Source organism: Prionailurus bengalensis, chromosome C1 (genome assembly GCF_016509475.1).
Source record: "Prionailurus bengalensis isolate Pbe53 chromosome C1, Fcat_Pben_1.1_paternal_pri, whole genome shotgun sequence".
NCBI lineage: Eukaryota > Metazoa > Chordata > Mammalia > Carnivora > Felidae > Prionailurus > Prionailurus bengalensis.
In genome coordinates, this window is record NC_057345.1 from 142,898,793 (window position 1) to 142,919,199 (window position 20,407).

The 20,407-nt window shown below is 38.1% G+C and overlaps 1 protein-coding gene across 29 annotated transcripts in view; it reads right to left on the reverse strand.

Annotated features, from left to right (window-relative positions):
• NEB (nebulin) overlaps window positions 1-20,407 on the reverse strand; it is a 222,045-nt gene that overhangs the window by 146,733 nt on the left and 54,905 nt on the right. For all 29 annotated transcript variants that reach the window (XM_043576703.1, XM_043576705.1, XM_043576679.1 and 26 more), the window contains exons 40-54: window positions 19,431-19,538; window positions 18,004-18,315; window positions 16,972-17,178; window positions 16,406-16,510; window positions 16,144-16,251; window positions 15,187-15,498; window positions 13,847-14,053; window positions 11,618-11,722; window positions 10,515-10,622; window positions 8,715-9,026; window positions 8,368-8,574; window positions 7,347-7,451; window positions 6,252-6,359; window positions 1,095-1,406; window positions 704-907 (exon numbers count right to left, since the gene is read on the reverse strand). In XM_043576703.1, coding sequence (XP_043432638.1) covers window positions 704-907; window positions 1,095-1,406; window positions 6,252-6,359; window positions 7,347-7,451; window positions 8,368-8,574; window positions 8,715-9,026; window positions 10,515-10,622; window positions 11,618-11,722; window positions 13,847-14,053; window positions 15,187-15,498; window positions 16,144-16,251; window positions 16,406-16,510; window positions 16,972-17,178; window positions 18,004-18,315; window positions 19,431-19,538 — 2,820 coding nt within the window. The remainder of the gene's footprint in view (window positions 1-703; window positions 908-1,094; window positions 1,407-6,251; window positions 6,360-7,346; window positions 7,452-8,367; window positions 8,575-8,714; window positions 9,027-10,514; window positions 10,623-11,617; window positions 11,723-13,846; window positions 14,054-15,186; window positions 15,499-16,143; window positions 16,252-16,405; window positions 16,511-16,971; window positions 17,179-18,003; window positions 18,316-19,430; window positions 19,539-20,407) is intronic.

Below are 20,407 nucleotides of genomic sequence, written 5' to 3' on the forward strand. Positions count from 1 at the left end.
TATGCTTCTCAATGAACAATGATGAGTAATCTTTCCCCTTCTTGGCATAGAATTACTCTACACTACTATCTTTCATTTATTTTATTCAATAAATATTGAGAGTTACATGCTAGACACTGGTGTCAGTGCTGGCGAAGGAAATAACTTGAAGATGGGATACACACACATATGATATGTATACATATATGTGTATGTGTATGCATATGTATATGTGTATGTCTTCTTTACTTGTCTTGATTAGGCTTAACAAGATGCATTATAATCACCTGGCAGAAAATACACTCTTTTTAACAGTTCTACTTCGTTTGTGCAAAATACTCAATATACTGCCCTCTCAACACTCTGTCCCAACAACAACACAAAATCTAGGTCTTTAATGCATTCAAATTTCAAAGAAAAAAAGTATTTTCAATAGTTTTCTCATTTTCATAATGGATGGATGGATGGATAAATAGAGAAAAGGCAAGTAAATAAGAAAGAAAGCTTTAGGTGACAAAAATTGGAACTAACTCATCTTACATGATCCAGTACAGGGTAGTTGATAATTCAAATGAAGCAACCAAGTATTAAACATTATGTTATGTTGTGCCACGCGTTATGATATGCTATTCTATTCTACTAATTAATTAAGCAAATGTTACTGAGCTCCTACCAGGTATCAGGTACTATAAATTTTCCTATTTATTTCTAAAGAGTTACTCACATCACTCCTATTTTTGGCATTTGTCTTTGCCAGAACTATGTCCATGGCATCAGGAATGCTGGTGAACTTGTTTCTGTCTGGAGGCTGACGGTATTTCTTCTCACTGATGATTTCTGAAGCCCGTTTGTTCTTTTCTGCCTCCAAAGAACCCAGGGGACTCCATCCTATGCCTCTCAGCCACTCAAGGTCAGACTTATACAGATTCTGTGAAAATACAAGGCACTCCATCAAAACCCCATCCTTCTCTGGACCTACAACTCAAGTGATTCTATGTATTACAAACAGATGCACTTTAGATATTCAACAATAATTCCTCTTTTTACTCTCTGTCTCTGACTAAATAGCTACTCAAATGGCAACATATAAGCTATTGAATTAAAAATAAACTGACCTCACTCTGTAGTTGATAAACTTTTTTAGCTTGAATAACATCGTTCTGGTCAGGCAGGCACGTCCACTGATGCAGGTGGTTCCTGTAGTCCACATCACTGACTAAGGCCTGGCATTTCTTGGCCAGCACCACTCCTAACATGTCCACTGGGCTGCTGAACTTGGTCTTCCACTTCTCAAAGTCCTTCTTGTATTCTCTTTCACTCTGCATCTTGGCTACATTCATGGACAATACAAGCTTTGGATCATCTTGCAGGCTCCGGAATCCAATATGGTGGCCAAGTTGTTTGCGGTAGCCTTGTTTGTATTTAAACTGAAATCAAAGGAAACAGTTCTTTTATTAGCATAAACAGAGGTCAAGTGAAGCTCAACAATTTGAGCTTAAAAACTCAATTTGCTTTATTTGCATGTTTATTTTCCAAAACTGAAGTGAGAAAAGCGATGTCCATGTTAACTTGGTAAGAAATATGAAAACTGACCTAGAGGCTTCTAAAAAAAAAAAAATGCAACATAGTTCATTATCAAGAGAGGTTAAGATAAAAAATTAATTCTAACTAAGGGCAAAAATATATGCCATGATATGCTAGACATTGTGTATATTGACCTCAGGGTAATATTTGTGATAAACAAAGGTAAAGCTCTTGTGATAGCTTTATGGAAATGATGGAAAGGTATGGGCTGAATGGCAGAAAAACAAGGAAGGTTCAGGATTTTATGAACAAGCCTAATAGCATAGATTAATTTATTAAGCAGTAGGATTTTTGGTGGTTTGCCATATGGTTATGTCCTATAAACTTGTCCTGTTCAGGATCCTTATCTTCATGCACATGTAGCTAAAAATAGCTAAATAGATTAGATTAGAAAGAAAACTCCACAAGACCTCAACATATTGCTAAGATGTGTCAAAATGAATTACATAAATTTAAGAAAAGTGAAATCCAGTATTTAGATCAATTGGGAAAAACCTGCATTAATGCTGGATGACAGTAGTAATAGTGACAATAATATGACAGTAATGATAGCATTTACTTGATGCTAGATGCCCAGCACACATTACATTTCATGGAGTTAGGTTCTACTCTCTTGGGTTCTACCCAGCTTCATGGTTATGTATGTTAAAAATACTCAGAAATTTAAGTTGACTATAAGCTTGATATGGGCAATCTTATAAAATTTCTTATAAAAGTAATGTCATGGATTCTGTAGGGGCACAGATAAAAGCAGGTCAGAAACTCATTTACTGTGGGTATTCCTGGGTGGCTCAGCTGGTTAAGCTCCTGACTTCAGCTCAGGTCATGATCTCACAGTTCAGGAATTCAAGCCCCATGTCGGGCTCTGTGCTGACAGCTCAGAGCCTGGAACCTGCTTCAGATTCTGTGTCTCCCTCTCTCTCTGCCCCTCCTCTGCTTGCACTCTGTCTCTCTCTCTTCCCAAAATAAATATTTTTAAAATTTTTATTTTAAAAAAATTAAAAAGAAGAAAAAAGCTCATTTACTCTGACCTGACCTCTTATAACCAGAAAACAACACTACATTTTCGGGCCCAATCTTGAGAGGGGTAATGAAAAAAAATATAATAAATCACAGGTAGAGTGAAGGACTTTTAAAGAATATTGAATATTCAGAATATTGTAGGACTTATAACTCTAAAACCAAAGGAGAATAAGAAACTTGTAATATGAAGAGATATCAGGTGGCAGAGGAAATAAGTTCCTTTGTGATGTTCCAGAACACAGAACTAGAGTTGGTTGATAACTTATTCAAGTTGAAAATAGGGAACTATATAATAAAAATTAGAGATGCTCTAACAAGGAAATGACCTGCCCTGAAGGACACAAAAATTCTTATATGTATATGTATCCATAGACCAGACGGCCATCTTTTGGAGATGGAGAGAAGGCAGGACACTGAGTAGGAGACTGAATTAAATAGCCTTCATGTTATCCTCTAACCAAAATCTATGATTCTAATTTATTAAATTAAGTACGCATAAAAATAGCTCTAATTTCCTTAAATTTTATAGAATATGAAAACCATTTGAAACTGAGAGGAGATATAATCTCTACAATGGGGGGAAAATTCACTTAAAGTTAATTTTAGGGGAAGATTTCAAAAGATTACCTAAGAAATTAGATCCTATCAAATGTGTAGTGAGAAAATCACTGATGCTATTTCTTCAGTTTCTAAATCATCACCTAATGGGGAGTACATAACATTAAATGTTCCTGGGGGAACATTCAAGCATCATTATTGCTGTAGGTTCATCAGTATATCGATTCATTTAAATAAGGAATTGACCCGCAAGCCAATAAGTAATAATAAATCATCTAATTAATTTCTAACATTTCTGGAATGCCACAAATTAACTGATTTAAAGAGAGTCACTGGGTGTTACATGTAAGTGATAAATCACTAATTTCTACACCTGAAACCAGTTTTACCATATATGGTAACCAACTAGAATTTAAATAAAAACTTGAAAAAAGTAAACAGAATTTGCCCTTATATTCTTAGAATTCATGGTGCTGTCTTTAGACATACTTTCTCCAGCCCAAATCCTTGTTTTGTTTTAAAGATTTTAAGAGGTAGTTCTTCCTTCTGGAATTCCAAATTTCTCTGGATTTTTTGAGGCTAATTCTTAGAATTAACATGACATGTTTATCTATACACAGAATATCTAAGTCAAATATTTATAAACATTTAATTAGTCAATAGGAATTACACCTAATTTATTTACCAAATTAACTACCGTTTTCAATCATAACCAAAAGTGGCCTTGGAGAACAAATACCCAACAGAAAGTTAAGCCCTCTGGACCTTAAACCTAAATTCCTGAAACTTCCTGAATTTTCTATGCCCCTAGCTATTTTAGAATTATTTACATGCAAGAATGGGTTAAATAAAAATAACTGGCAGCTAATTTTTAAATATGTGCATATAGAAATTTATCAACATCAGGTTGTTGAGTTTGATTTATTAACTGGCACTTTGGATTTGTCTAAAATAGACAAATAGAAAACAGGAAATTGTTTTCAGGCAAGCAGGGGAAAACTGAAATCTCTGGTTTCTTTGTAATGTCTACAAACATAGCATCTTAGGATAATGGCTTTTTTTTTTCAATATATGAAATTTATTGTCAAATTGGTTTCCATACAACACCCAGTGCTCATCCCAAAAGGTGCCCTCCTCAATACCCATCACCCACCCTCTCCTCCCTCCCACCCCCCATCAACCCTCAGTTTGTTCTCAGTTTTTAACAGTGTCTTATGCTTTGGCTCTCTCCCACTCCAACCTCTTTTTTTTTTTTCTCCCCCCCCCCCCCCCCCGCCATGGGTTTCTGTTAAGTTTCTCAGGATCCACATAAGAGTGAAAACATATGGTATCTGTCTTTCTCTGTATGGCTTATTTCACTTAGCATCACACTCTCCAGTTCCATCCACATTGCTACAAAGGGCCATATTTCGTTCTTTCTCATTGCCATGTAGTACTCCATTGTGTATATAAACCACAATTTCTTTATCCATTCATCAGTTGATGGACATTTAGGCTCTTTCCACAATTTGGCTATTGTTGAGAGTGCTGCTATAAACATTGGGGTACAAGTGCCCCTATGCATCAGTACTCCTGTATCCCTTGGATAAATTCCTAGCAGTGCTATTGCTGGGTCATAGGGTAGGTCTATTTTTAATTTTCTGAGGAACCTCCACACTGTTTTCCAGAGTGGCTGCACCAATTTGCATTCCCACCAACAGTGCAAGAGGGTTCCCGTTTCTCCACATCCTCTCCAGCATCTATAGTCTCCTGATTCCTTCATTTTGGCCACTCTGACTGGCGTGAGGTGATATCTGAGTGTGGTTTTGATTTGTATTTCCCTGATAAGGAGCAACGTTGAGCATCTTTTCATGTGCCTGTTGGCCATCTGGATGTCTTCTCTAGAGAAGTGTCTATTCATGTTTTCTGCCCATTTCTTCACTGGGTTATTTGTTTTTCGGGTGTGGAGCTTGGTGAGCTCTTTATAGATTTTGGATACTAGCCCTTTGTCCGATATGTCATTTGCAAATATCTTTTCCCATACTGTTGGTTGCCTTTTAGTTTTGTTAGTTGTTTCCTTTGCTGTGCAGAAGCTTTTTATCTTCATAAGGTCCCAGTAATTCATTTTTGCTTTTAATTCCCTTGCCTTTGGGGATGTGTCGAGTAAGAGATTGCTACAGCTGAGGTCAGAGAGGTCTTTTCCTGCTTTCTCCTCTAGGGTTTTGATGGTTTCCTGTCTCACATTCAGGTCCTTTATCCATTGTATTTTTGTGAATGGTGTGAGAAAGTGGTCTAGCTTCAACCTTCTGCGTGTTGCTGTCCAGTTCTCCCAGCACCATTTATTAAAGAGGCTGTCTTTTTTCCATTGGATGTTCTTTCCTGCTTTGTCAAAGATGAGTTGGCCATACATTTGTGGGTCTAGTTCTGGGGTTTCTACTCTATTCCATTGGTCTATGTGTCTGTTTTTGTGCCAATACCATGCTGTCTTGATGATGACAGCTTTGTAGTAGAGGCTAAAGTCTGGGATTGTGATGTCTCCTGCTTTGGTCTTCTTCTTCAAAATTCCTTTGGCTATTCGGGGCCTTTTGTGGTTCCATATGAATTTTAGGATTGCTTGTTCTAGTTTCGAGAAGAATGCTGGTGCAATTTTGATTGGGATTGCATTGAATGTGTAGATAGCTTTGGGTAGTATTGACATTTTGACAATATTTATTCTTCCAATCCATGAGCAGGGAATGTCTTTCCATTTCTTTATATCTTCTTCAATTACCTTCATAAGCTTTCTATAGTTTTCAGCATACAGATCTTTTACATCTTTGGTTAGATTTATTCCTAGGTATTTTATGCTTCTTGGTGCAATGGGATCAGTTTCTTTGTCTTTCTGTTGCTTCATTGTTAGTGTGATAATGGCTCTTATAGGTCCCCTGACTCAACCTCTATTCAAGAAACCCTTTCTTTGATACTGGATCAGTAAGAAAGAAAAGTGAATTTTTGGTAAACTGAGAGGATAGGAGAAGATGAAGAAATAGTATTACATTTTGAAAGGTAAGGCCCATCTGTAAAAATAGTTACCAGCATTAAGATACCTGATTCAGATAACATATCATAAAAGCCAAACAAGTACTTACATCACTAACGATGTCTCTTGAAGCTTTGGCCATCTGCACAGAAATTGCATCAACTGGGAGATCATATCCTTTCTTCAAAGCTTCTTCCCATCCAAGTTTATAGAGTTTCTGGAAATTAAATAATTTAGCATTATTCAGTATATACTAAAACCCCAATGAATTACTGAATAACAGTTTACCTAGACAGTAGACGTCAGATTCTATCATCTCCCTTATCTCTAAAGATATGGATAAAAACAAATGAAGCTGTTTTTATGAAGCACTGACTTAGCATTACAGGATTTTGCTTCAATTTTCTGACTCTGAGAATACACGCAGTTATGAGATACATATACAATTTTAGAGTTGCTTTTCTGTTCAGACACAATATGGGCATATCAAGTATATTAGGTACTTTCCTCCTGCTGTTAAGTACAGTCTGGGCTCACTATTTGAATCACAGATGTGAAAAAAAATTGGTAACCAAAAAAAGGTAACAAAATTTTGATTATCTAAGTGATAAAAGTAGTAGATACTGAAAAGCCTTTTATGAGGCACAATAAATGAATTCATCTTTATGCATGAAATTTATTGAATAGGTGCAAGGGGGTTAAAACTGGATAATAATAAAAATAGTTGTAAGTCATCCAGACTTAGTGTGTGTTCAACACAGTTACTGTGTGGAGAGCCTTCCATGGAAATTTCTCATTTGGTCTTCACAGCAATTTAATTTAATGTCATAAGCATTATTATGGTCCCAATTTTAGGAATGAGGAAACTAAGGCTTAGACCCAATGTTATATAATTCATAAAAGCCAAAACCCAAAGCAGGTCTGTCTGATGCAATTTTTTTCTTTCAACAATTATTTATTGATTTCCTACTCTGTGCCAAGTACAAGGAGTACGGAGATAAATCACACGGGCACAGTGCCTCTCTCCATGGAGCAAAAGAGTCACGGCTAAAGCCCTTCCTTTTAACTGCCATATTTTGCAGCATCTCTAGTTAGCCAGTGTGAGTCATTCATTTCCATTCCTTCTGCATTTACATCAATTATTTACCATTACATCATTTAATAAGTTTAATTAGTTTTAAGCCAAATTTTTATATAACTTTACCTGGCTATACATAGCTTGATTCTGCTTGGCTTGTAAAATATCTGGTGTATCTGGCATCACATGAATCTTGGTTTTATCTTTATTCCAGTCAATGGTATATAAGTGCTAGGAAGTTAGGGGGGAAAAAGACACTTGAAATTTGAATAGCTTTTTAGGACCCACAGGAAAGAAAAAAACTTAACAGAGCATTTGAATGCACTCAATTTGAATTAGATTAATTTTAGTAACTAAAGTAGCTTATGATTCAGAAAAGACACTAAAAACAAACTCAGATTTTTTTTTAAATTTTTTTTTAACGTTTATTTATTTTTGCGACAGAGAGAGACAGAGCATGAACGGGGGAGGGTCAGAAAGAGAGGGAGACACAGAATCTGAAACAAGCTCCAGGCTCTGAGCAGTCAGCACAGAGCCCGACGCGGGGCTCGAACTCACATACCGCGAGATCGTGACCTGAGCCGAAGTCGGACGTTTAACCGACTGAGCCACCCAGGTGCCCCCTCAGATTTTTTAAAAATAATATTGTAGGTCTATCTTCTAGAATGGATTAAAAATACTTAACATATAATAATTTTAAAAAACAAATGATTTGTAACTCAATGATAAGATTCAGGGGAAATGGGGCACCTGAGTGGTTCAGTCAGTTAAGTGTCCACCTCTTGATTTCAGCTCAGGTCCTGATCTCACAGTTGTGAGATTGAGCCCCACATCAGGCTCTGTACTGGATGTGGAGCCTACTTAAGACTGACTCTCTCTCTCTCTCTCCCTCTGCCCTCTGCACTTGCGCTCATGCACTCACTCACGCTCTCTCTCTCTCTCTCTCTTTCTCATAAAAACCCAAAACCAAACAGGGGAAATAAGAAGTCGGCAGAAGAAAATGATATAGGGACATGCTCTGGAACTGTTTGTCACTGCCCAGAAGTGGTGGACTCCAACCAAATTCCCCAAACAAGAACCAGAGGCTGCTAGCCCTGCCTTCCTGGGAGCTGTATGGAAGGACCTGAATAGAAGGATGGCTGCCTACCTTGTTCATGGTATGTGCATTCTGCTTGGCTAGAACCATGTCCATAGAGTCAGTCAGTTTCTTAAACTGGAAGTTGCTAGGATGCTGGCGGTATTTCTGATCGCTGGCATATTCAGTTGCTTTCTTGGCCTTCTCCACTTCTAGGGAACCAGCTGGACTCCAGCCAAGCCCTTTGTACCACTCATTGTAGTCCTGCTTGTATTCATTCTATAAAGAAAAGAGACAAATTCTCCTTCACCTTATCAATTACTTTACCTTTGTCAGTTTAGACACAAAAGTATAGAAGACTGTGATCTCCATTCCTGGGCTAGGAATCCAACCATCACCCAGAAAGAAGAGAGACTTACATCACTCTGTATGCGATTCATATTCCTGGTCAGCTCGATGCTCATGGCATCTGGAAGGAGGACATACTTGTGAATCAAGTGCTTGTAGTTGGTGTTGGTGATGTTGGCTTGGGCATCCTTGGCAGCTGTGACACTGAGCATGTCAGCAGGAGTGTGATAGCTGGTCTTTGTCTTCTCATAGTTTTTCTTATACTCTCGATCAGACTGCATCTTAGCCACTTGCATGGAATGGACCAACTTGGGATCATCCTCAAGACTACGGAAACCAACCATTTTCCCCCTTTCCTTTTCATAATTGTATTTGTATTTATACTGTGAAAAAATTAGAATATTTGTTACAGCAGTTCTTTTGACTAGAAGCATTCTAGTGTCAACATTCTGTATTTCATAAAAAGTGATACTTGTGTAGAGTTCTACAGTTTATAAAACACATTTTTCACATTTATTTGTGTAACTTGCTACTCACAACTACATTTTGTGAGGTAGATTACAGAGTTATTATTACTGCCCCAATGTTACAGGTGAGTAAGCTGAGACCCAGGGAGGTGAGTGGCTTGCTAAGGTCACTAAGTATTAGAACCCAGAGCCTGTGATGATATACCACACTGCCTTCCACACATACTCTGTTGTTAGTGTCAAAGAGAACTTCAGTAGGGCAAATGAGTGAAAAGAGCAGAATGTTCTAAGCAGTTTAATGCTGCCTTAAGAAATCATCAGCCAGCCTTTTACAGTTAGAATAGGCTTAGTTATGGGATATCGTTTTAGAGTAGCTTTGTATTTGTAGAACTCCTTTTCCCTTAAGACTGGCATAATAGGGAAGAAGTTTTATTTATCACTCAACTTCTTTCTACAGAGAGAGGATCCTGATACATGGAAAGTTTCTATTCTGTCTGTCTCTTGTGAGTTTGAGTGTGTGAGTTAGGGGGCAGGAGCTCGGGGAGCCAAATTACTCCAGCATAATAGAGGGAAAAGAATTTGGAGATTTCAGGACAATGTAGTAGTGGCATCAGGATGGGCAGGTAGGAAAGATGAAGAGCAAGTATGTAAAATGAGAGAGAAAGTGTCATTGCAGGAGTGGCTAAGGAGAGAGTGCTCTGAAATGTGCTCTTCCCATTACCCCCAAATAACTCAGTGCTCACTGTGAGCAGATTTCTTGTGGAAACAACCAAATGAAAGAACTGAATTTCCCACAGGTGATGTGTTATGGCAATGGTGTGTTGGCACACCGGCGATTGGAGGGATAAAAGCCCTCATCTGCAGTGTTTGTCAATTTCTGTGGTGTAAATACTCCCACCATGGCTGATGTCAAGCTACCAAGAATTTAACAACTGGCTTGCAAAATTTCTGATTATTTAATAATCAGTTGTCATGAGACCAAAATATCAGCACCCCTAGTATACCACACAATGAGACATCCTGTTAGGAGGACAGTTCCTAACAGGCAGGAAGCAAGAACAATCCAAGTCTTTCTGCAGGAAAGCTTGGTGAAGGGCTTTGGATTTCTACAGGCCATAGCCTTGGGGATGAAGTTCAAAGAAAATTCACCTAGATCTCATAAGCTGGGGAGCACAAAGATATGTGGTCATAATGTGGTTAGCATTCTGTTTTTTTCAGAAATACCAGAGACAACAAAAGAGCAAACCTAAGAGGTACTCATTGAATAGGAGGCCATTGTTAGTAGGCATGCTTTGTTCCCCCCGTATTTTATCCATTGGGTGTTTCAGCCCTTATTATTTTGGTAAATTAGAAAACAAAACAAAACAAAACAAAACAAAGGTGAGTGTTTTCCTGCAGACTTACATCACTTGCAATATCTCTTGAGGCTTTGGCAGCTTTGATAGGAATTGCATCAGTTCTGAGATCATAGCCTTTCTTTTTAGATTCTTCCAAAGAAAGTTTGTAGAGTTTCTGTAAAGAGAGGCAAGGGAATAATTTTCTTCTAAATAGAAAAGCCTGGGCTTATTTTAAAAGAGTAAACACTAGTGCTGTGGCATCATTTTTATTTTTAAGCAGAATGCTTCCTTGGTGGTTCAATGGCTAAATGTTCTTACAAATAACAAAATTGTGTTTGGAAAAAGTCTATTACAAACCCAAACTTATCTTCAAGAAACCATCAGAAAAACAGCTAATGATCTCTTAGGTTGTAAATATGCTTTTTAAAATCGCTAAAGCCCAGCAGATTCTAATTGATAACGTTTTTATCAATTAAGAGTCAAGGAAAGACTACGAAACAACCATTCTCTTAGATCAAAAGAAAACTTCACTGTTTTGCAAGTGACACTTTTATTTATGTAATTGTGTGGATTTTACGATCCAAAAAGGAGTCATCAATCCTAAATCCTTATGGAATTCAAAGAGAAGAAAAAAACACTGGTAGGATTGGAGATTTTCTAGCAACTATGGTTAGGTTGAGAAAGGAAGTGAAATAAAACACCTACGCATTTTCTAACACTAAGTGTGGAACATTCCTTGTTATGGAGCTTGCTCCAAATTCTTCAAAATGTTCATCTTCCCTTTCCATTTAACTTTCCCTGAGACCCCCCCTCTTTAGGACCATCTCAAAGGCTTGGTAGAGAGACTACAGGAACTGAGCCCTAGGATTTTCACTTCCTTTTTCTCTTCTGGGAGAGGGAGGGGGCAAGCCCTTCTCTTCCTGCCAGGTCTCTTAGTTTGAGGAGGCATACCCGCCCCCCCAAACAAAATCCAAGTGCCCTTCAGATTCCTAACTGCTGGGCCCAAGTCTCATTGACAGGCTTGCTCCAACTCTTAGCAAAGCAAGGTTAGAAAGAGAAAGATTGTCATTTGTGGATTCCTCTTATTTTCAAAACATTCATTCTTCATAGTTGAGACATTACTTTATTTGTTTATACTGGTTCAAATAAACCAGGGGGGATTACACTTACATCACTCATATTAATTGCATTTGCCTTTGCCAAAATAATCTGGGGGATATCAGGCATAATATGGACTTTGGTCTTATCAGCCTCCCATGCTTGTTTGTAGAGATGCTGGAAAATTTAAAAAAGAAAAAAAAGGAAAAAAGGAAAGTTAGTATTTACAAATCTTAAAATATGCTCATTTTATATATATATATATACACATACATATGTATATATGTATATGTATATACACATCAATATTTTAAGTATTTTTATTAACTCGATTTTATTTTTTTTATGGAAAAGATACTCATTCAAACAAGACAGTAGAGATTATGTAAGATGGAAAGTAAAATGATGCCAAGATGAGATTCATAGAAATAGCAAATGCTACACTGAGAGATATCTTGGTGGTCATCAGTTGAATCCTTTTGTTGCAGATTTGAGGAAATTATGGCCCAGAGAAGCAATGTACCTTGCCTAAAGACACACAGCAGGTCTGGGCTATAATTTCCACAACTTTGCAATAAGAGGATGAAGATTCTTACTTTAGCATCATTATTCTGAAATGGTTAATAAATCATTAATGCTGAAAAATAAATGAAAGGTTTATGTGAGCTTGTGAGAGTTTAAATACTAAATCTTAAAAGAGGCACTGAGATTTGTGCCTTGTCTTTTAGGCAAGCCCCTATCAAAGGCAACGGTCATCTTGACCAATCAGTTTTCTTTCTCAGAAGACTCCAAGGGATTTACTCAGAGACTTAGTAAAATACAGCTCTCTCTAGTACAAGTAGAACCATAATTTTATGCAACTGTTTAATGTTAAAGTCCAAATAGTTTTTTTTCTCTTTTGCTAATCAATGGCATTTCAAATCGTGATCCACAACAATGCTGTTGCAATTATTTTATTATTTGTAACTTAGAGAAGTACCAGGTTGATGTGTTTATTGGTCCTGATATTTATTATGGCTAACAAATTTTTAAAAATACAGTAAGCCTTTTCTAAAGGGTGGAATAATTAATGATCCAAGGGACTACTGATGGGAGAACAATTGCTCTTATGATTTGCCCACAGAAGGTCCCGGCTCCGAATGCTGCCATAGCCACATAATCTAAGAGTCTTCTTCAATTCCACTGACGCAGCTAGGAAACAGGGTGGGCTGCAATACCCAGTTGTTATCAGGCAAACAATGTGCTGATTCAGCATCATGAACTTCTACTCAACTTCATCTTAGACAAATAAGATTTTGTTACAAAATGTGCATGAAAAGAAACAATTCATATTTCTTTTGTTATGTCTGTTGGGAAAACTGGTTCACTAAACATTTGGGAGGCCACGAATTAGGACTGACTTCTACCATTTTTTTTAACCATAAGTCCCCCCTTTTAAAAAATTTTTTATGTTGGGGCGCCTGGGTGGCGCAGTTGGTTAAGCGTCCGACTTCAGCCAGGTCACGATCTCGCGGTCCGCGAGTTCGAGCCCCGCATTGGGCTCTGGGCTGATGGCTCGAAGCCTGGAGCCTGTTTCCGATTCTGTGTCTCCCTCTCTCTCTGCCCCTCCCCGGTTCATGCTCTGTCTCTCTCTGTCCCAAAAATAAATAAACGTTGAAAAAAAAAAAAAAATTTAAAAAAAAAAAAAAAAAAAAAAATTTTTTATGTTTATTTATTTTTGAGAGAGACAGAACATGAGCAGGGAAGGAGCAGAGAGAGAGGGAGACACAGAATCTGAAACAGTCTCCAGGCTCTGTCTGAGCTGTCAGCACAGACCCCAACTCGGGGCTTAAACTCATGAACCTGAGATCATGACCTGAGCTGAAGTTGAATGCTTAGCCAACTGAGCCTCCCAGGCGCCCCAACCACAAGTTCCTTTTGCGAAGTCGAATAAACATTCATTGTAATGCCCTAAAACTATTAGCAAAACCCATAGGTCAAATGTAAGAATGCCTGGCTTTGGGGCGCCTGGGTGGCGCAGCCGGTTGAGCGTCCAACTTCAGCCAGGTCACGATCTCGTGGTCCGTGAGTTTGAGCCCCGCGTCAGGCTCTGGGCTGATGGCTCAGAGCCTGGAGCCTGTTTCCAATTCTGTGTCTCCCTCTCTCTCTGCCCCTCCCCCGTTCATGCTCTGTCTCTTTCTGTCCCAAAAATAAATAAACGTTGAAAAAAAAAATTAAAAAAAAATAATAAATAAATAAAATAAAAAAGAATGCCTGGCTTTTTCCCGGTGCTTAGGAACTATCACATTACGAATGACTTACTTCATTCATAATTTTTGCATTATTCTGGGCCAGAACCATGTTCATTGAGTCCATCAAAGTGGAATACTTCAAAGTGTCCGGGTGCTGGCGGTACTTCTTTTCACTGATAATCTCCATGGCTTTCTTGTTTTTCTCAGCTTCTAGGGAGCCCAGAGGGAGCCATCCAATGCCCTTCATGAAGTCAACATAGTCAGCTTTGTACTGATTCTGCAAAAGAGGAAAGGTTCATGGATGAGGAGAAACCCAAACTTCCAAGGACTATGAGTGGGTGTTTAATATTCCCTAAGTGTTCAACCAACAGCATAACAAACTTCAACTCTTTTTGTCCCCAAACATATTTTTTCACATTTTCTTGCACGAACAATTAAAAACAAGCAGTACTTTCTTTGTGAGTTATTTTCCGCAATGCCTTCATTAAAGAAAAAATGCTAAGAGATACCAACTAAACTACTACATGACTATTCTCTCAAGAAAAGGAATGATGCTGGTCTTTCTTACAAAAATTCCCAAGTTCCCTTGGTTGACCGAGGACTCACTGGGACCCCGGTTCTCTCTTTCATTGTAAGTTTTGCTCACCCACCACTGTTACAACTCTCTCAGGTATGCCAGAAACCTCACTGGTACTCTGTGCAAATTTTTTGGTCCCCCCCCCCCCCCAATTCTGATATTGTCCTCTACAACTCTGCCATGGTTGGTTTTATATGAGCACTTAATTGTCAGGGGTGGGGTACATAATAGCTCAGCTCAAATATTCCCAAAGAGAAACACATGCTTGGTGTGGCCTGCCTTTGGTTTGTAATTTAAATTCCCTTCTCAGAGCCACCAAATAAATGGTCTCTCTAGCTGAATTCTGTTCCTTCCTCAATTCATTCCAGTAGCTGCCTCAGCCCTCACCTCCTCAATGTTTCATCAGCAAGTTGCAAAGTTGGAAGGAGTGGAATGAAAGCTGGTTAGGAGTGAGGGGCAGGAGCTACCAAGTTATCTGACTTTTCTGCCCTTCCCCTTACTTCTGTATCAGGAGCCATTTATGCTTCTGACTCTCTTTGCTAGACAGGTTTCCTTCAGCATGCTCTCTGCAACAAAATTTCATTTGCGATTGCTGGATCCAGCATTCAACAATCCTCACAGCAAGAATGCTGTAAAATAAGACTTTAGTTTCTAGAATTTATCCCCTTTTGTTAAAAGAAATAAATTCAATCTAAGTTAAAAAATACATATAAACAATTTGGTGGGAAATTACACATGAATTTCTTTCAGGATTTTCATAATGATTTAGGGTCATTAATGATTCACTTATTATCCAGAGTAAATGTTCTACAAATGATATGGCTGTCACATACATCACTTTGAATCTGCATCATATTTTTGGCCAGTTCAAAGCCCATGGCGTCAGGAAGCATGTTGTAGGTATGGATCACATTTCTGTAGTTGGTGTTGGTGGCTGCTTCCTGAGACTTCTTGGCTGCCACCACACTGAACATGTCCACCGGGGTGTGGAAAGAGGTCTTGGATTGCTCATACGCCTTCTTATATTCCCGATCTGACTGCATCTTGGCCACCTGCATGAAGTGCACCAACTTGGGGTCGTCCTCTAGGCTCCGGAAGCCAATGTGTTTTCCTTTGGCTTGTTCATAGGCTTGCTTGTATTTGTACTGCGGATGGGAAAGAAAGCATGGTGATGAAGTTAGTGAAGGAAAGAGAACAAAATGTAATTCATTAGACGCCATGAGATTTGTCATAGGTGTACAGTTTTAGAGCTACTGTACAATTAGAGAGAAGCTCATGGGGGCCGTGAACAAAATCTTTTTACTTCAAATTTCTTGCCAGACTTGACTCCATGGAAAGAAAATGATCTCAGAATTAATCAAAGAGATGCATAAGTAAGTTGTTTTAGGGTGCTTTAGAAAGCAGCTTTCCTCACTCAGGTGTCTAATCAGAAAAGGCTACAGGCACAATTTCTCCTGGTGCATCTTTAATTCAGGAAAGAGCCAGATCATGGGTCTCTTGGGTAAAACGTGTAGATTGCATCCCTACATTCACCCAGAATTGCCTATAAATGATCTGAATACTCTAAAAGCAACTTGTCTTAACATGACCCAGTTACTTTTTACATCAAATAATGAACAAATGATTAGAGGGTACTTGGACTGGGTGAAGGAAAGTGTCTTGTGTGTTCCATGGATGATAATCCCACCAACACTAGGTAGAGTTGACTGCAGCTCTTGAATATGCACAGGAACTTGGCTCATTTGCGTCTCATTTGCTGAGCCTAAAGAAAGCCCAGTGGAAGTACTTACATCACTGGCAATGTCTCTACAGGCTTTTGCAGCCTTTATTGGAATGGCATCAGGCCTCAGGTCATATCCTTTCTTCTTCTCCTCTTCCCAGCCAGCTTTGTACAGTTTCTAAATGACAAAATAGAATAACACCTGCAGCTTGTTATTTGGGTTCGAATGGGAATCCTGATTTTGAAGCAGTTGGTATGTAAAAGAGAGGCATCCCATAAATATTCGTTCCCTCCAACCTTCTCTCCCACTTTGTTGCTGTCAATCTACTTACATCACTCATGGTGATTTGGTTTATTCTGGAAAGCAAAATGTCAGGAGTGTCTGGCATGACGTGAATGGTGGTCTTGTCTTTGTTCCACTTTTCAGTGTAGAGCCTCTGCAACAAGAAGGACAGGCACATGACTGTAAGGCAGGACAAGTTTGTGAATGTGCTATCAGGAGAAACAGACTCACATCTCCATGATAGAAGAAATTAAATCTGATGTTGGGAAATGGATAAAATGGCAAGAAGATGGGGTGATGAGACTGAACACACGAGGGAAAAACCTATCAAAGAAGGGAGTCTCCTTCCACTGAAACAACACATGCCATGTTGCCCCAACCTCACACCACATGGAGTTTTGCAGTTCTGTCACACCCTCTGAGTAGTGCACACAGATGGTCTGAGGATCAGTGTATGTGAGAGCTCTCCAGACATGATGAAAGTTACAGAATTCCCCCTCCCACCACCACCAAGACCATCACAAAGATTAAAAATGCTGATGAAGATTATAGTGGCACCGCCAGGCTCATGACTTGAGTGCTGGCTCGGAATGAGGCCAGCAGTTGGGTTCTTACCTTATCCATATTCAGTTTGTTGCTTTTGTTAAGTGCTTGTTCCATTGTGTCCATGGCATAGGTGAACTTCAGCTTCTCAGGATGCTGGCGATACTTCTTCTCACTAAGAATCTCTCCTGCTTTCCTCGCCTTCTCCACCTCCAGTGACTCTATGGGGACCCAGCCGATCCCTTTCATCCAGTTGGTGAAGTCAGATTTATATAGATTCTTTACAATGAAAAAGGACATTTTCATTTCAGAAACAGTCAGAGCGTGAGTTTCTTTGGCTAGATAATTTACTCATTATCAAAAAGAAAAAAAAAAAGAGGGAAAAGAGAGTAACCTGCTTTTTATTCCCTGCCATCTTTTGGAAAAGAAACCAAATTACAAAGTGATTGAATTCATGGTGATTTTGAACAGGAAAACCTGACCCAATAATTCCTTTTTATTTTATTTATTTATTTATTTATTTTAATTTTTTTTTTCAACGTTTATTTATTTTTGGGACAGAGAGAGACATAGCATGAACGGGGGAGGGGCAGAGAGAGAGGGAGACACAGAATCGGAAACAGGCTCCAGGCTCTGAGCCATCAGCCCAGAGCCTGACGCGGGGCTCAAACTCCGGGACCGCGAGATCCTGACCTGGCTGAAGTCGGACGCTTAACCGACTGCGCCATCCAGGCGCCCCAATAATTCCTTTTTAAATTTAACTTTCTTGGAGGAAAAGGTAGAAGAATTTTACACTGGAAAGACAGTATATTGCACTCATTTGAACCTCTTAGCTTTTCACAGAATATATCATATACTGTGTCTAACACACACACACACACACACACACATACACACACTAACTAAAACAAAAATGTTAAAGCTATATATAGTTCACATGAGTGAAATTCTAAAACTCCAAATTCTGGAGAGGATCCCTAATTATAGTGAGTCCGGCCAGGTTTAAGATGAAGTAAATGGAATTGCCAATTTCTTGTTCGTCCCTCCCACTGGCTAGAAACGGATAACTAATTCATTGCCCACAATGTGTTGACTGTTACGTACATCGCTTTGGATCTGCATTGCATTCCTGGAATGCTCCACATTCAAGGCATCAGGCAGCAGAGTGTAGCTGTGGAAGGGTTGTCTGTAGTTGGTATTGGTAACAGCCTCCTGAGATTTCTTGGCTGCTGTCACGCTGAACATGTCCAAGGGTGTGTGATACCTGGTCTTGCTGGCTTCATAGCCCTTTTTGTACTCACGATCTGACTGGATTTTGGCTACATTCATGTAATGAACCAGTTTAGGATCATCCTGAAGACTGAGAAATCCAATTTGCCTGCCTTTGGCTTTCTCATAAGCCTCTTTATACTTGAACTATATTAAACAGAAAGACAAACAGACAGAAGGTTGATAGGGTCAATTATAGGAAATACTAAAGTGTTATACTGAATTTACGTAACAAATTAAGCAATAGCCAAATTTGGTCTGAATGCAGGTAACATCTAAGTGTTTTAGTATTTTTAAATAAATAACTAGGAAAGTATTTCTAATGGAGGGTCTTGAGATTTGCTCTGGGGATAATTAAGAATGGGGTAATTTGTGGTTTACATCTAGATTATTTATAAGTAGATTCTTTGAGTATTCTCAAAGGTTCCTGAAAAGTTTAGTAAGGATTTGGTGTATATATATTTTTTAATAATCAATTCCAAAAAGAACTGCATTATTTTATAAAGTACTTGTGTAATCCTGAGTAAATTTCAGCAGAGCTCTTATACAAATTAGTGTATTCAACTCCAAATGAATTTTTACTCTACCAAGTTATTATATCAATTCATATAGAAAATATAACTTAATTTATAAAAAGCAAAAAGTAGGTAAGCAACTAAAATCCTCTCATTTAAATCTATAATTCTTCCTGGTTTTCCATATTTTATCAGTTTAAAAATTTTTTTTAATGCTTATTTTTTGAGAGAGAGGGAGACACAGAATCCGAAACAAGCTCCAGGCTCTGACCTGTTAGCACAGAGCCTGATGCAGGTCTCGAACCCACAGACCATGAGATTATGACCTGAGCCAAAGTCGGATGCTTAACCAACTAAGCCACCCAGGTGCCCCTATATTTTATCATATTTTTTCTTTGTGAAAATTATGTTAAAAATTTTTATTCTTTTAAAATACTTGGAGACTTTTTTTGACTTAGTGACATTTTAGTATGCCAAAGTTTTTTTCTTGAAAAAAAATTCAAATAAAAAGCAGTTTCCAACTTCAATGAGAGTACCAAACATTTTTCACAGTTTAAAAAATTTTCTTTTTGTATTGAATTTCTAAGGATTTTAAAGCAAAGTAATATAATTCATTGGCACTTAGGATGTTAGGAAATATTTTAATACTATAATATTTTATTTCCTAATTTACCTCATATATCCTCGTATACCATGTAAAGGTTTTAAAAATAGAAGAAGAGTTTTCTACTTTCAGATTAGACTTACATCACTAGCAATATTTCTTGAACTTTTTGCAGCAACAATTGGAATGGCATCTGGTCTCAAATCATAGCCCTTAGCAAGAGTTTTCTTCCAGTCTGCTTTATAATGAGACTTGAAAAAAGGAAAGAGTATTTTATTATTTTATTACTCTACTTGAATATATTTCTACATTTTCAAACTTTTCTATAATAAGCATGTAATACTTTAATTTTCTTGTATTTCTTATAATGAAGCAATTTAATCTTATAGAAAGGTATGAAAACTAAAATAAAAAATTCAGATATAGTACCACCCAGATTTAATTAATGCTTAAATATTACTTACAAAAGCAGAAAAAAATTTAAATAAACCAAAAGTATAGAAATGAGTACCAAAAAATTTTATTTGGAGACAAAAGAGCCTAGAATGTTAGGAAGAATGACTAAGACATCTTTTAAGAAATGAACAATTTTATCCAGGTTTGATTACATTTTTAAGTTAGAATTTACCAACTTTTTTTTTAAAGCAAAAGGAAACAACTCATAATAGTGAATTTATTTTTTTTTTTAATTTTTTTTTCAACATTTATTTTATTTTTGGGACAGAGAGAGACAGAGCATGAACGGGGGAGGGGCAGAGAGAGAGGGAGACACAGAATCGGAAACAGGCTCCAGGCTCTGAGCCATCAGCCCAGAGCCCGACGTGGGGCTCGAACTCACGGACCACGAGATCATGACCTGGCTGAAGTCGGACGCTCAACCGACTGCGCCACCCAGGCGCCCCCATAATAGTGAATTTAAACATCACCACCAATTATATATCTAGACTACCCAAGAGGCTATTTATATGCAAAAAAGAGTTTCTAAAGAAAATTAATAAACTTTTATACAAGTTTTAATGACTGAAAGAAAAATTAGACAAAGCAATACTTGTGCTTATTACAGACTATTCATTACTGTTGAATGATTTAAAAATTGGCCCCCATACATGGAGGGCAAGGT